Source organism: Vombatus ursinus, unplaced genomic scaffold (assembly GCF_900497805.2).
Source record: "Vombatus ursinus unplaced genomic scaffold, bare-nosed wombat genome assembly UNPS02012758.1, whole genome shotgun sequence".
NCBI lineage: Eukaryota > Metazoa > Chordata > Mammalia > Diprotodontia > Vombatidae > Vombatus > Vombatus ursinus.
The window spans coordinates 717031-730973 of record NW_020952536.1 but is presented as its reverse complement, the minus strand read 5'-3'; the positions used below and the strand labels follow the sequence as shown (position 1 = coordinate 730973).

Below are 13943 nucleotides of genomic sequence, written 5' to 3'. Positions count from 1 at the left end.
TGTGGAGGAGATGGAGAGGGGACCAAAAGCCTGGGGTTCGATTGTCATCGGTATGAATACCAACTGGCCAGGCTGGGCAGTAGAAGCTTGGAAGCATGACCCTGAACATGGGTGACCGCGCCCAGGCTTCCTGAGTGAAGGTGGCCCAGGGCTGGGGGCTCCTCCTGGGGAGGCCAGAAGGGCTGACATTTCTGCCCCTCCAGGCACGTGGGAGAAGAAGCCTAGAATGAAAGGGACTGAAAGGAGGGAGGGCTCACGGGTGTGTCGTTCCTCCCCTCCTGGGCCTACGTCATTGAATACGTAAAGGCCAGAGCAGGATTCGAAGTCAGGTCTTCCCACCCAAACTCTCGGGGCTCCTTCTTACCAAGCGCAGGCCTGGAACATACTTCTCTCCATGAGGAATTCTGTCTTTCTAGAACTGCAGGGCATTATCATAGCCACCAAGGGGTGCCTCTTCGAGAATGTGCAGGAACCCACGATCGTCAAGTACACGCAGCCCCCCGGCGTGGCAGCCACTTCCTACACGCACTTCTGTGCCACCGACTACTGTAACAATTATTCAGACCCAATGCCACTGACGGAGCCCCCAAAAGGGGCAGGTAAGAATGAGAATCTCCTCTCTCCATGCCTTGGGGGAGGGTGGTGAGAGGGCCACACTGGGAGGAGGACCTCTGACTCACTCTAGACTGACCTCCCGCAAGGCCCTTCCACTATGGGCCTCAGTTTGCTTATCTGTAAAGTGGAGGTAATCACAGCACCTGTGTCACAGAGTTCTCAGGAGGACCAGATGAGATTATGTTAAACTATTCGCAAACTTTAAACCTACCCTAGGATTAATATGCAGACTGTTAAAGCCCTGCCCTTCCCTGCACCTCCAATGAGACAGTTAGACTAGAGCCCCATCCAGCTCTGATGTCCCATGTTCTTTAGTGCCTGGCACAGGGCCTGCAATGAACACAGGAGGCACTTGATGTCCCTTCGGCTTCTGTGACTCTGGGCCTGGCATCTTGTAATTCTCCTGTTCCTCAATGAGGGAAGAATGCGTGTTTCTGTAGCCCTGCACAATTACAAAGCCCATGTGCCACCTCTTGGAGTTCTCAGACAGTCCCGTGAGCTTATTGCCTCCGGGCACCAGGATCACTGCTCCCCCTGGCCAGTTTGGCACCAGCCAGGCCCCTGGGGCTCACCAAGGAAGGCCAAGAAAGTGATTGGCCAAAGACCCATTACACATATGAAGGTAACCAAGAGACACTCCTTCCACCCAGACCTTCCTGCCTTGTATCTCCTCTTCTCCTCCTTCAGGGCAAAGCCCAGCCCAAGACTTTCCCACCCCCTGAGGCAGTCATGACCTAGATGCGCTCCATGGTCCTTTCTAGCTCTGATAGTTTGAGCCAGGCTTTAGACACATGAGTGTAGCAGCCAGGTTAAGCCTGAGTACTCATTCTCTGTACTCTCCATACCCTGCCCCCAGTTAAAAGTTGGCAGTCCCTGTAAATCATACCAAAGTGCCTCTCTTCTAAAGACCATTAAGGGTTGAACATTCTCCATTGGATTCTAAGTTTCTGATTCTGTTTTCAGGGCACTTCTAGCTTTGGGTCAATGTAAATTATTTTAGAATCTTATCTGTAGCTCTCCAATTATACCCCAAAGCAGATAGTAAATAAGAAAAATCCTTTGTTTACGTACACATTTACTGGGCACGAAGTGGGCCCAGACTTGAATGGAGCAGCAGAGAGACTGTAGTAATGGTACAGCACTGACAGGTGTCCCTGTCAGCCCTTTTCCTTCTCTTCTAGACAGCCCTCACCAAGAGGGCCTCATGTGCCCCACCTGTGTCTCTCTGGGGCCCTGCCTCCCTGGATCACCGGTCATGCACTGCCCCACCCTCGCCCTCTCCTGTTACAGCGGGACCATCATGATCAAGGGAGGTGAGAGGGGAGATGCCTGGGCCCTTTGGGCTGGACAAACAGATGTTCAGGCCCCTGAGTGAGCTGGGAAAGTGGGTGATGGGGATGTCTGGGGGGCTAAGAGAACAAACACCTGAGGTCTCAGGAGTGAGATGGCTGAGACAGTTGCTTAGGTCATTGAGGGACTAGGGATAAAAATGCTTGGGTCCCAGAGAAGACTAGGGGTCCCCAAGGGCTAATGAATAGGATGTCTGTGAGAAGCTGGGTCCCTGGACATTGGAGGCCCCACTGACGGTTGATGCTTGCTGAGCACCCTCTCTCTCCCTCCCACCCCCAGGAGGCATCTGGACCCCCGTGGACCTGGAGGGCTGCATGGGTGAGATCGAATGCCGAGTGCTTAACAAAACCCACACAATCGGGCCCCTTGAAGTGACAGAGCTGTGTGACAGGAGCAGCTTGTTTGAGACCTTTCATGTAGACTGTGGCAGCTGTGTCCTCCCTGCCTTTGTGTGGGCTCTGGGCCTGGGCTCCCTGTTAATCCTGTAGCCTGGAGGGGAGGGGAAGGGCATGACGGACCTGGCTTGTGCCAAATGCCCCCAATAAAGTCTGCTTCTGCCTCCTCCCTCCTGCCCCTTGCCACCTCCCTCCTCCCTTCTGCTTCCTCCTTCCTGCTGAGGCTTTCAGCAGGCCAAGGAAGTCTCAAGACCGAACTTAAAATTATCACAATTCTGAGCAAGGAGGTTCTTCTGAATGCATGAAGTCCAAGACCCTAGAAAAGTGGTTATCCAGTCATCACTAAGCTCACAGAGGTGACCTGATTTTGCTGTTAGTTATGGAGACAAGTGATATGGAGAAGATCTCATTGCCAGTGGTACCTTTAAGCATGATATGTTTTTAACCCAGTGCTTTCAAATTTGAATTCCATTTTGTCTAATTTCATCCCTGCAATTCCAGATTTTCTAGAATCAGCTAAAGCATAGTACATTTTAATCCCTCCTGTTGTCTTAAATTTTTATGTATCACTGTGCTAGGTGTCTTTCCCGTAGGCAACATGGTATTGGATTGTGTTTGGTCAGCCATTGGGTGAACCTTTATTCCTTTGATAGAGGAATTCAGTCCATTTACATTTAAGGTTAATGTTGTTCAGTTTGATTATGTTTTATCATTTGTTAAATTATTCATTTTGTCAAACAGGAATATAATAATTCACTGGCACTAATCCCATCCCAACCTTAACACTAATGCAGACACACACATAAACCCCTAAACATCTGTATTTCTGACTATAAACTGCTCAAAAATCCAGTTTTCCATCTTCTACTTAGTTTTTTGGTGAGATTCTCTCTCTCTCCCCCTTTTCTCCCTTTTCTCTCCTTCTCCCCCCCCATTCCTCCCTCCCCTCATCTCCATCCTTCCACCCAGTCTCTCTCTCATAATAGCTGACATTTATATAGTGCATACTATGTACCAGGCACTGTGCCAGCACTTTACAAATATTGTCTCATTTGATCCTCACAACAGCCCTGGAAGTTAGGTGCTATTATCCCCATTTAACAGTCACAGAAATTGAGGCAGATAGAAGTTAAGTGACTTGCTGAGGGTCACACAGTAAGTGTCTGAGTCTGGATTTGAGTTCAAGTCTCTGTCTGTCTCTGTCTCTCTCAGACACACACACAGACTCCACTGTCTTTGCTTTTCCTTGCCCTCCCCCCTGCACTAGTTAACTATGATTCAGATGGGAGGAACCATGAAGGTCATCTGGTCCGACCTCATTTTACCCATGAGAAAGCTCAGACTTGCTTTATTAGAACTGGCCTCACTTGATTGCTTCTTCCAACCCCTCCATTTCCACCTGGAGTGCATCGCTGCTAACTGTCCTGTCATCCACCCCCATAGCAGGGGCTAGGCTTCCTGCCTCCTAGACCCAAGCTCTGCTCCTCGCTGCTGGCGCAGCAGGCTATCTCCTTCACAAATTCTTGGAGTGCATGTAGATTCTTAAAGGACTCTCTTTCATCTTCAAAAAGAATGGTCAGGTTAGCCGAGACACCGATTTCAGGAGGAAGTCCTCCGTCCCTTGACACTGGTTATTTCTCATTTTCATAGAGAATCGTGTGCACATCACCGAAGGCCCTCAGAGGCTGTCGATGTCCACAAGGGGCCCCACTCAGCCCTTCCAGAAGGAGTCCAGTGCTGGGCACCCAGGGGATCAATCAGCAACCCCCAGGAGCAGCCCATCTGTCCGTTTCATTATGGAGAGCTCTAATTTTTGGATGAGTTTCGTTGCTGCCCCCCCCCCCCCCCCCCCCCCCGTAGCTGGATCATCTCCCCAGTCCCAGACTAGGGTTCTTTGTACCACACCCTGCGCCCCTTCACCCCAGCTTTTTCTGGCCTTTGACTAGGCTTACTAGAGGCCCTCCCTACCCCAGCTCCAGGCTGGAAGGGGCATTGGGGGCAGCCAGGGAGGACCATGTGAAGCTGCTCAGTGATGCATATACAGGAAGTATATTTTGCCTGTTGGGGAACCAGGCTGAGAGCTGAGGGTGGCCACCAAACACAACTGAATAGCCTTCCACTGCCTTGCTGCATGACCAGCATCTCTTCCCCCCGAGGTCTCTGCCAGTCTCTTCCTCTGATAGGAGGAAAGCAACAGGCTTTGCATTCCCTAGCTCTGGGTTCCAGTCACTTCTCTCAGGGCCTCAGCTTGTGCTCTCAGCACAGACGATGGTACTACTGTGGCACCACCTACCCGGCCTCAGACTGGTGGAGCCCTGGAGCTAGATGCGGCTTTAGACATCATCTGGTCCATCTTTTTCACTTTATAAGATGGAAACTGAGGCCCAGAGAGGGAATAGTTAGAGCCAAGATTTGAATCTGGGGGGATCCTAACTGAAAGGAGAAAATACACTTTTAGGACAGCCCAAGGAAGAAGGAAATTATTACCGTTATTAAACATGATTAACAATAAGTGTTAGCAGCAGACAGGAGTAATAGAATACTACATTCAAATCTTTATTTAATACCAGTCATCAGACAGCTTTGTGTTAGGGTTAGTGGGACTTTGGGCACACCTCCTGCCCCTGGGATCTCAGGGCCTTCTCTTCTGGCCCCCAGGCAGCCCCGTGGGCCTAGGGGGGCTCCCCGCTGCACCTCCTCCTGCAAGACTCAAAGGGATGTCTGGTCTGAGGATGCCTCTGCCTACAGCGTGAGAAGCAGTCCCAGCCCGAGGGTCCAGGCCCAGGTGGGCCGAAGGGCACCCTGTCCCCTTGGCCAGAAGACGCTGTGGTGGTCCAAACACTTCTCACTCAGGGTGAATGGGCCGATTGTCTCAATGCCAAGGAGCAACTCACAGCTGGGCACAGTGGAGCAGCCGAGCAGGCCCAGGTCATACGAGGTGCCTTCTACGAGGATAGGGGAGAGACCAGAGAGAAAGAGACACCAGGTGGATGGCACAATGTCAAGAGCCACGAACCCTGGTTTGGAGGCCGGTTTTCAAGACCCTACTTCTGCCCCCAACCCAATATCCGACCTTGAGGAAGTGCCTTCTCCTCTTGGGGCCTCAGTTTCCTTATCTATAAAGTGACTGGCTGCCCTCCAGGGGCCTTTCCAGGCCCAGATCTAGGAACCTGGGAACCTATGGCCCAGTGGTGTCTGAGGTCCCTCTGAGTTCTGACAGTCTAGCTCAGACAGTAGCAGCATATTGGAAAGCCTCTGGGGTTGAGGCCCTGCTTTTGAATCCTGGCTTCGGATTCCAGCAGCTGTACCTGGCTCTAAGAGCATCATTTCATTTCATGCTCACAACCACCCAGATGAGGAGCCTGGGCCCTGGAACTCTGCACCTTCCCAGAATCCCACAGCTAGTAAGGCAGGTCCTGAGCCCAGCATTCACTCCATCTACTCTACCAACCTCCCTCTTAGGATCACAGAGTTCTGAGCTAGGCCTTGGAGACCATCTTGTCCAGTTGCCCAAGAAAAATGGCCAGAGGCCGTACAAATAGTAAGAGGCAGCACTGGGGCTCCAACTTGTGTCTTTAAGAAGACCAAATCCAGGGTTCTTTCCCCCAGCCCCCGCTCCCAGCCATGGGGCTTTAGGAAAGGCACCTCTGGGGGACCACCTCTGGAGGATACTTTGTGCTTCCCTGGCCCACACCACGTCACCTCCTTCCATCTGACACTCAAGACCACCCCCACTCTAAGGGGCTGACGCTGCCCAGCTGGTGCTCACCTCCCTTGATCTGAATGGTTCCATTGTAACACCTCACGGCCTTCTCACTGCACCTACGGAGGCGGACCTTTTTGGGGCAGGAGTACAACGCCAAGCAGGTTGGGCAGCGCAAGGCATTGCCTGGGTCTCCAGTGACTGGAGGAAGGGAAGGGGCGTCACTGGGGCAGGCACTGAAGGAGGAATGCCCCAGGTGAAAGTGGCCTAGGGTCCCAGGGAGGCCCTTCACTGAGGACAGCCTCCAACCAATTGTCTCCCCACTTCAACCCAGCTTTCACTCTGGTACCCAAACATCCCAGCCACCTATTATCTCCTGGATACGGGCATTCTGTCCAAGGATGCCTGCCCTGCTCTCGACTCTGACCATTCGTCTTCCTAAGGTCGCTGCCAGGGAGCCCCCAACACGCTCCTTGCATTGCAAGGACAGAGCCCAGGGGCTGCCCGTCAGTTAGCCCAGGCACTGGCCATTTCTTGGGTGACGCCTTTATCATGCTTTGCTGCCTCATTGGGTTGTGGATGTGACTCTGGGCTCACAAAGTCTACACCAGCTAAGAGAGATTCTCCTCTTGCTGGGAGGCTTGGAACACAAACCCAGTGAACTGAGACTGTTTCCCAAGGACCAGCCCTGCCAATGAATGCCAGGCTCCCCACCACTATTGGGTTGCCTATGCAGTTCTTTGGGGAAACTGAGCATCACACAGGGTGACTAACTAGAGATTTAGTGTCAGGGTCTGAATTTGAACCCCAGGCCCATGCCCAAAGACATGCCAGGTGCCTACGTTTTGAATGGCTTGTCTGTGAGGCAATGCCATGTGGTGGTCCTTGACAAAGAGTCAGGGGGCATGTGAATCTCTGCCCCTGACTTGTTTGTGACTAGAGGAAGTCTTCATCCTTTGGTTATAAAATGAGGGGGTTACCATCAGCTAGAAAGCAATCCCCAACAAAGTAGAAGCATCTGGCTGGTCTTTGGACAATGCATGCTATCTAAGACAGAGCCATAGGAGGTCAGGCTAGCTAACTAGCTTCCCAGTGATAAAACTGAGTTTTTCCAGCTTCAAGTAGAGACAACAGCATCAGATGAGGATGTTGGGTGAGATGATCTCTGAGGTCCTTCCCTACTGTCAACACTAGGTGGGTGGGCTCTAAAAAGATGGGGGTGGGAGAGGAGATGAAGGAATTATGGGGCAGGTGGTCTAGGAGATCAGCAAATGAGGTAAAGGGGAGCCTGAGAAATACCATGGGGAGGGACCATGGGGACATACTACAGGGGAGAGGGACAGAGACTTTGGGCAAGTAGATTGGGGCAAGGGGCTACTGGTAGATACCACAGGTTGGGAGGGCATAGAAAGGATTGAGAGATCAGGAACTCTAGGCAAAGGAGGAGGAAGTGCTAGGAGATCCCGCCAGTGAGAGAGCAGGGGCTGCAAAGCCCTCGAGGCCCGGGCTACCTCGATGATCCTTGGGTCTCAGCACCGGGTCTGTGCTGGTCAGATTATTGCAGTAATTGATATTGCAGAAGTGGATGTAGGAGGTGATAATAATTCCTGGTGGGCCCAAGTGCTCTGTGACTCCGGAGATCCGGTTCCCCGCTGGCGTGCAGCCCTTACTGCCCAAAATCAGTGACTGGGGCCCTAGGAGAGGAGGAGCAGGTTGGTAGGGGCTGGGACCCCTGGGGGAGCAGGGGGCTCGGGTCATTTAACAGACAACATATAAATCTCCAGACATCTATTCTCATCACTAGCTCTGCCACCTACTTCCTGGTGACAGCCCTGTATCAGCCCCCTTGTTACATGTCCATAAAAGGATAGATGGTTTTGAACTGGCAAGAAGACGGGGCACAAGCCGGGCAGATGCCCCGTAAGAAAGGCAAGAATGTGGACCAGCAAGAGGGAGGGCGATGCCCTCGCCTTCTTCATCCAGCTTTAGAGATCGCCCGGTTTCTTTTGTGTGTCAAAAAGGACCTGAGGAACAAAGTGGGCTCTCTGATCCCAAAACTTCAGACTTCTCCTGGGGTCTTTTCTGGCCAGATTCTTGACACAGGTTTGGGGACATAAGATTCTGACCAAAGATGTTCCTGGAGGTAAAAGGAACTTCTTTCCCCTAAGTCAGATAGTTGTCTGGGATAGCGGCAGACCCTTTGCGTGAGGGCATTCTGCTGGCCTTAGCTCCCTCCCTGGCTGGGGGAGGGAGGGTGGGGGTCACAGCCCAAGCTCTGCACTCAAAGAACTGTCCTGTTAGACAGCACACATTAGTAGCGAGGATTACCCAGAAGGTGGCAGCAGAGAGCAGCTCAGCGACCACAACATGAGAGCAGCGGTTGGGAGCAGTGCAGGGGCAGGTGTGTGCCTTCTACATCTGCCGTGTTCTCCACACCTATGTTTTTCCCTTTTGTAGGGTATGGTAACCTGTTGGGGCAGGTGGCCTAGGTATACACGGCAGGAGGCCTTTAAGTGTCACCACTACAGCTTTGGTCTTGAACTAAGGGCTCCTCTGGCTGGCTTACACAAGTAATCGAGCTACGTTTTTAGTGGCTGCTGACCCAGAGTGCCACGAGCTTTGCTGGGAGACCCACATGTGGGAGGACCGTCATACATACAGATGAAGAGACTCGGTCCTGAGAGGGCAAGTGAATCATAGATTGTAAAAGCTCCTAGTACTTTATGAAATCCTCTAATAAACCCCCTTAGCTCTCCAGATAAAGCAGCCTGATTCAAAGGCGCTGTCCCCACTGCCCCCTCTCCTTCTGCCAGCTGTCTTCAGTTTACCTGTCTCCAGCATCAGCAGAGTCTCCTGACACACCTCCCACGTCTCACAGAGCCTGGAGTGCTGCAGGCTGGAGCTCCAAAGCTCGGGCTCCGAGTTCAGTTTCCGCCCAAGGTACAGCATCTCGGTGTGGTAACAGGTGATGGGTGGCAGTAGTGGGAAGATGGGGACGATGCGCTGGTCCTCTGCGGAAGGGGGAGAGCATGGTCAGCGCCCTGACCCCCAGGGATTCACACGCACACATGCACACACACACACACACACGCACGCACACGGTCCTCTGCAGAGGACATGGTCAGCGCCTGGCCTGACCCCCAGGGATTCACACGCACACACACACACACACACACACACACACACACACACACACACACACTCACGGTCCTCTGCAGAGGACATGGCCAGCGCCTGACCCGACCCCTGGGGATTCACACGCACACACACACACCGTGCTGGGTGAGGGAGGCTCCCACGAGGCCGAGGAGAAGCGGGAAGCAGGCACATGCCATGCTGCGGTCTGGACCCTCCTAGAACCTGCCGTTGTCTGGTCTTGGGTCGTTCCCGGCCCCTGGGACCCCGGACTCTGTGGGAACGAAGAGAGCAGGGAAATGACGGGCACGCCCCCTGCTCAGCTCCCCCAAGCCTCCACTACGGGGGACCCAAGCACCCCCCTTCTGTGTCCTCCCCGATGTCAGCCACCGCCCATCATTCCCCCCACCCCAGGAGGCTCCCCTCCCCTCCCCTCCCAGGATTTCTAAGGTTTTAGAGGGGCCTCTGAGGGGGTGGGGGCTCTCAGGCAGTTGGAGAAGCCCCCAACCCCACCCCTCCCCCACGCCCAAGCCCGGCATCTTCCTCCACTCCAACAACAAGCATTTATGTAGCACACCAAGACCCTCCCCCCAAGTGTCCCCTCTCTCCTACACAGCAAGCTCCTCCCCTCCCCCAACCCTAAGGCCCGCCTCCACCCTCCCCAAAACACTAGCCTGCCCATCCAATCCTGAGCCCTTCCCTTGCCCACAAGCCCTGCCCCCAGTCCACCCTAAGCCCTGCCTTTCCCCTCCCCCACAGTACAAGTCCCACCTCTTTCCCTCTCCCACATCAGGGCCCACCCCCCAAAGGCCCATCCCCTTCTCCAGCCTCTTCTCTCCCTTCCCACCCCCAGCCAAGCCCCGCCTCCTGCTCCTCCTACCCTCCCGCCCCAACGGCCCCTCCCTCGAGCCTGTGGACAGGGGGCGGGGCCAGTCTGCCCCTTCCCACCCTTCCCCAAGGAGATTGGGGGGAGAAGAGTCCCCCCCCATTGGTCAGCCAGCCTTTACTGTCCACCTCATCCCCACCGTGCCCCATTGGTCAAAGCCGTGCAGACGGATGGGTTCCTATTGGCTATTTTAAGGAGTGGGTGGGGCATCCATCATCATTGGCTCCGGAGAGGGGCTTCTCTCCCCATTGGCCAGTGAACAGCGTGATCCACGTGGCTCCCACGTGCTTCAGGCCCTGCTCCTTCCCCTCTTCACACCTCCTCCCCCTTCCTAGCACCAATAAGAGAACCCCTCACAAAAATGGACAAGGAAGGGTCCAACCGGGGCAGGCCACACAAAACTGAGGGGCGGGAAAGGTAACAGCTGTATTTTAGGCCCCAGTATTTTCTTCTCCCCAACTCTCTCCGTGGTATCTCTCAAAGTACCAGAGAGAGTCACAGAGTGGGAGATACCATGATGGAGGAATGGGGGGAGAAATCCACCCACACACCTATGGAGGCCTCAGATGCTACTAAGGGGATTTGAACCCAGGCGCTCAAATACAGCCCCTTTCCCGTTGCACCCGGTTGATTGCTTAGGGGCTGTAACAGTAGCAGATGGCCTGTGGGTAACTCTGCAAAGTTTGCAAGGCCCCCCTCCATAGGGTATCTCTGTGAGTGAGAGGTGGAGCACTGTCAGCATCCCATTTTGCAGAGGAGCAAACTGAGGTTCAGAGAGATTCACTTTGACTCCCTCAAGGTCACACAGCCAGAGACAGTGTCCCAACCCAAGTCTTCTCTTGGTCCTATACCCTGTCTGTCTCAGAACAGACCACTGGGGGTGCCTTCCACTTCTAAATTTATGCTTTTATGTGATATGGTTCCTTCTGGTAATAACATTATCTCATTTTATCATCACAACAACCACGGGCAATAGGTGCTATTATTATTAATCCCATTTTGTTGTTGTTCAGCTGTGTCCAACTCTTTGTGACCCTGCTTTGTGGTTTTCTTGGCAAAGATACTGGAGTGGTTTGCCATTTCCTTCTCCAGCTCATGTTACAGATGAGGAAACTGAGGTGAACGGGGTTAAGTGACTTGCCCAGGGACACACAGCTACTAAGTGCCTGAGGCCAGATTTGAACTCAGGAGGAGGGCTCTTCCTGACTCCAGGTCCTGTGCTGTGCACTATGGCGCCACCTAACAGCCCTCAGACTACAAGTTGCAAAAGAGGTGTTGACCTACATTGGGAAAAGGAGTTTCCTCCTACGGGAGTTTAAAATTACACAATCTCTCACTGACTAGGCGATCCTTTACCCCTCTCTAATTGACTCAATCTCCCTCTCTCCACAGTGGCTCATCGTTCCTCACACCTCACACCTTCTCATCCTTCCTCAGACCTCCCATACTATTTCACTTGATGATCTCATCTGAGCTCCCATGGATTCAATTGCCATTCTTAGATCTTTTTTTCCAGCCCTAACCTCTTTCTGATTTCCAGTCTCACTTCTCCAACTGCTGGTTAGACACTTCACACTGAATGTCTTACAAACTTCTTAAGCTCAACATATCCAAAACTCCACTCCTCTGTCCCCCCAAAACCATTTTCTCTTCCTAACTTTCTTGTTATTTCCTCCTCAAGGAGGACGAAGAGGAGAGAGGTGGGAGAGAACTTGTAACTCAAAACTGTAGGGCAGCTAGGTGGTGCAGTGGATAGAGCACTGGCCCTGGATTCAGGAGGACCTGTGTTCAAATCTGGCCTCAGACACATAATACTTACTAGCTGTGTGACCCTGGGCAAGTCACTTAACTCTATTACCTAAGAAAAAAATCAAAATTGTAAAAAATGAAGGTTAAAAATAGCTTTATATGTAATTGGAAAAAAATATATATTTTTTTTAATTTAAGTGCTTGTTGACTTCCAAACACTAACAAAATCGTGGTTACTCCACAGTCACTTCCTTATAACTGTGGTTATGGCACCACCATCCTCCTGTTACCCAGGTTTGAAACCCAGGGGTCCTCCTCCAATCCTTACTTTCTCTCATTGCCCACTCCCCCCACCCCAATCCAATTGGTTGCCATATCTGGTCAATCTTACCTACTTACCATCTCTCCATACCTCCCCTTCCTCCTTCTTTCCTCTGACACTTACCCCAGCCTGGTGCAGACCCTCATCACCTCACACCTGGTTTATGTAATGGTCTTGGCTGGTCTCCCCACGTGCTCCAGCCCACCCACTCTGCTCTCCCAGGGATCTTCCTCAAGTCTGACCCGTCACCCTCCTATTTAAAAAGCTCCAGTGACTCCCTGCTGCCTCCAGGATCAAACACAAAATCCTCCATTGGGTGTTCAAAGGCCTTCACAATCTGGCCTCTCCTACCCTTCCAGTTTGCCTACACCTCCCTGGCCCCCACCCCTCCAAGGACCGGATGATTCACCGGCCTCCTGGCTGCTTCGAGGAAAAAAACACACCATCTCCGACTGGGAAGTCTTTCCCTCATGCCTCTTGGCTTCCTTGGATTCTCAGTTCAATCTCACCTTCTTCAAGAAGCCTTTCCTGGTCCTACTTAATATTAACTTCTTCCTTCTGAGATTATCTCTGATTTGTCTTGTATAGATCTTGTTTGAGCATAATGGTTTGCCCGTGGTCTCCCCTATTTAACCACAAGTTCCTTGAAAGCAGGGACCGTTTTTGCTTCTCTGTATCTCCAATGCTTAGCCCATACCGGACACATAGTAGGTGCTTTAAAAAGTGCTTCGTGGACCCAGCAAAACAGTTTAATCCTTCAGGGTAGAAAATGGTCATTCTGTTGCGGTCTGAGAGGTTGAGAACCCTCAAAGACTGAAGTACAGGACGGGGTCATCTGGAATGAATTCACAGACTCAAGCTCTCTTTAAGTCAAGGTGGCAAAAAGTTTATTGTTACGCTTTTCAGCGGGCAAGGATTCTTAAGGAATCTGCGAGAGACTGAGGGTAGAGCTAGGGTTTATATGGAAAAGGGCATGGGAAAGGAATGCCAGGGATACTGATGAGGTAATCTAAAGGTGCAGGTGTCTTTGGGAGCTATGGACGGGAAAGTACAGGGAGTATACCAGACAGGGAGGGAGGTGACGGAGGTATGGATCTTGGGAGTTTGGCAGGTGGAAGAGTCCTTGGGCCGGCCAATAACAACTCCTTGGGCTGGGCAAGGCACCCCTCTCCCTCTGTCTTGATGAGAGAATGCTCTGCAACAAGGGAAAGCTTTCTCACCAGACAGGAACTTACTAAAGCACTGGGAGGCTTCCAGAGACGTGATCTGAGGGCTGGGGCCTGAGCAGCCCAGCACTCTCTCACCCAGCTTTGTGCAGCTGCATCAGGGAGAGAGATACAGGTGGTGCTGGGGCCCATGCATGAATAACTGCTAGGCACAGTGTCCTTGGGCTGGGGAATGATTGTCAGAGACAGTGTGTCTGAGACTAGGGAGAAATTGGGGTCCAAGCACAAGCACAAGCACCCAAACACAAGCACCCAAGCACCCCATCAATTCAATGAAATAGGGGACTTTCAAGCATTCCTGAGGAAAAGACCAGAGCTGAATAGAAAATTTGACTTTCAAATACAAGACTCAAGTGAAAAATGGAAGAGGTAAACAGGAAAGAGAAATCATAGGAGACTTAACTAAGGTTGAACTGTTTATATTCCTGCAGGGAAAGATGATATTTGTAACTCATGAGTCCTTCGTCAGTATTAGGGTAGTGGGAGGGAAAAATTCTATGTATACATAGATAGACAGACAGACAGACAGACAGACAGACAGACAGACAGACAGACAGACAGA

At 52.1% G+C, this 13943-nt stretch overlaps 1 protein-coding gene across 2 annotated transcripts; it reads right to left on the bottom strand.

Annotated features, from left to right (window-relative positions):
- Positions 1 to 4932: 4932 nt before the first annotated feature.
- TEX101 (testis expressed 101) lies at positions 4933 to 12399 on the bottom strand. Of its 2 annotated transcripts, none has more exons than XM_027858234.1 (6): positions 12279 to 12399; positions 9338 to 9472; positions 8892 to 9074; positions 7575 to 7757; positions 6130 to 6264; positions 4933 to 5305 (listed from the first exon to the last, which is right to left on the bottom strand). In XM_027858234.1, the coding sequence occupies exons 2-6, from the start codon at positions 9396 to 9398 to the stop codon at positions 5103 to 5105; spliced, it is 765 nt and encodes a 254-aa protein (XP_027714035.1). In that variant the 5' UTR covers positions 9399 to 9472; positions 12279 to 12399; the 3' UTR covers positions 4933 to 5102. The 2 variants fall into 2 exon arrangements, with proteins under 2 accessions (XP_027714035.1, XP_027714036.1); XM_027858235.1 differs by having other exon boundaries at positions 12312 to 12379.
- Positions 12400 to 13943: the final 1544 nt, after the last annotated feature.

Excerpts from the sequence above, each read along its gene's own strand:
- TEX101 (XM_027858234.1), bottom strand. The coding sequence starts at position 9,398 with ATGGCATGTGCCTGCTTCCCGCTTCTCCTCGGCCTCGTGGGAGCCTCC. Across the intron at positions 9,075-9,337 it reads AGCCTCCCTCACCCAGCACG|AGGACCAGCGCATCGTCCCC; the intron begins GTGTGTGTGTGT and ends CCCCTTCCGCAG. Across the intron at positions 7,758-8,891 it reads TCTGCTGATGCTGGAGACAG|GGCCCCAGTCACTGATTTTG; the intron begins GTAAACTGAAGA and ends CTCCTCTCCTAG.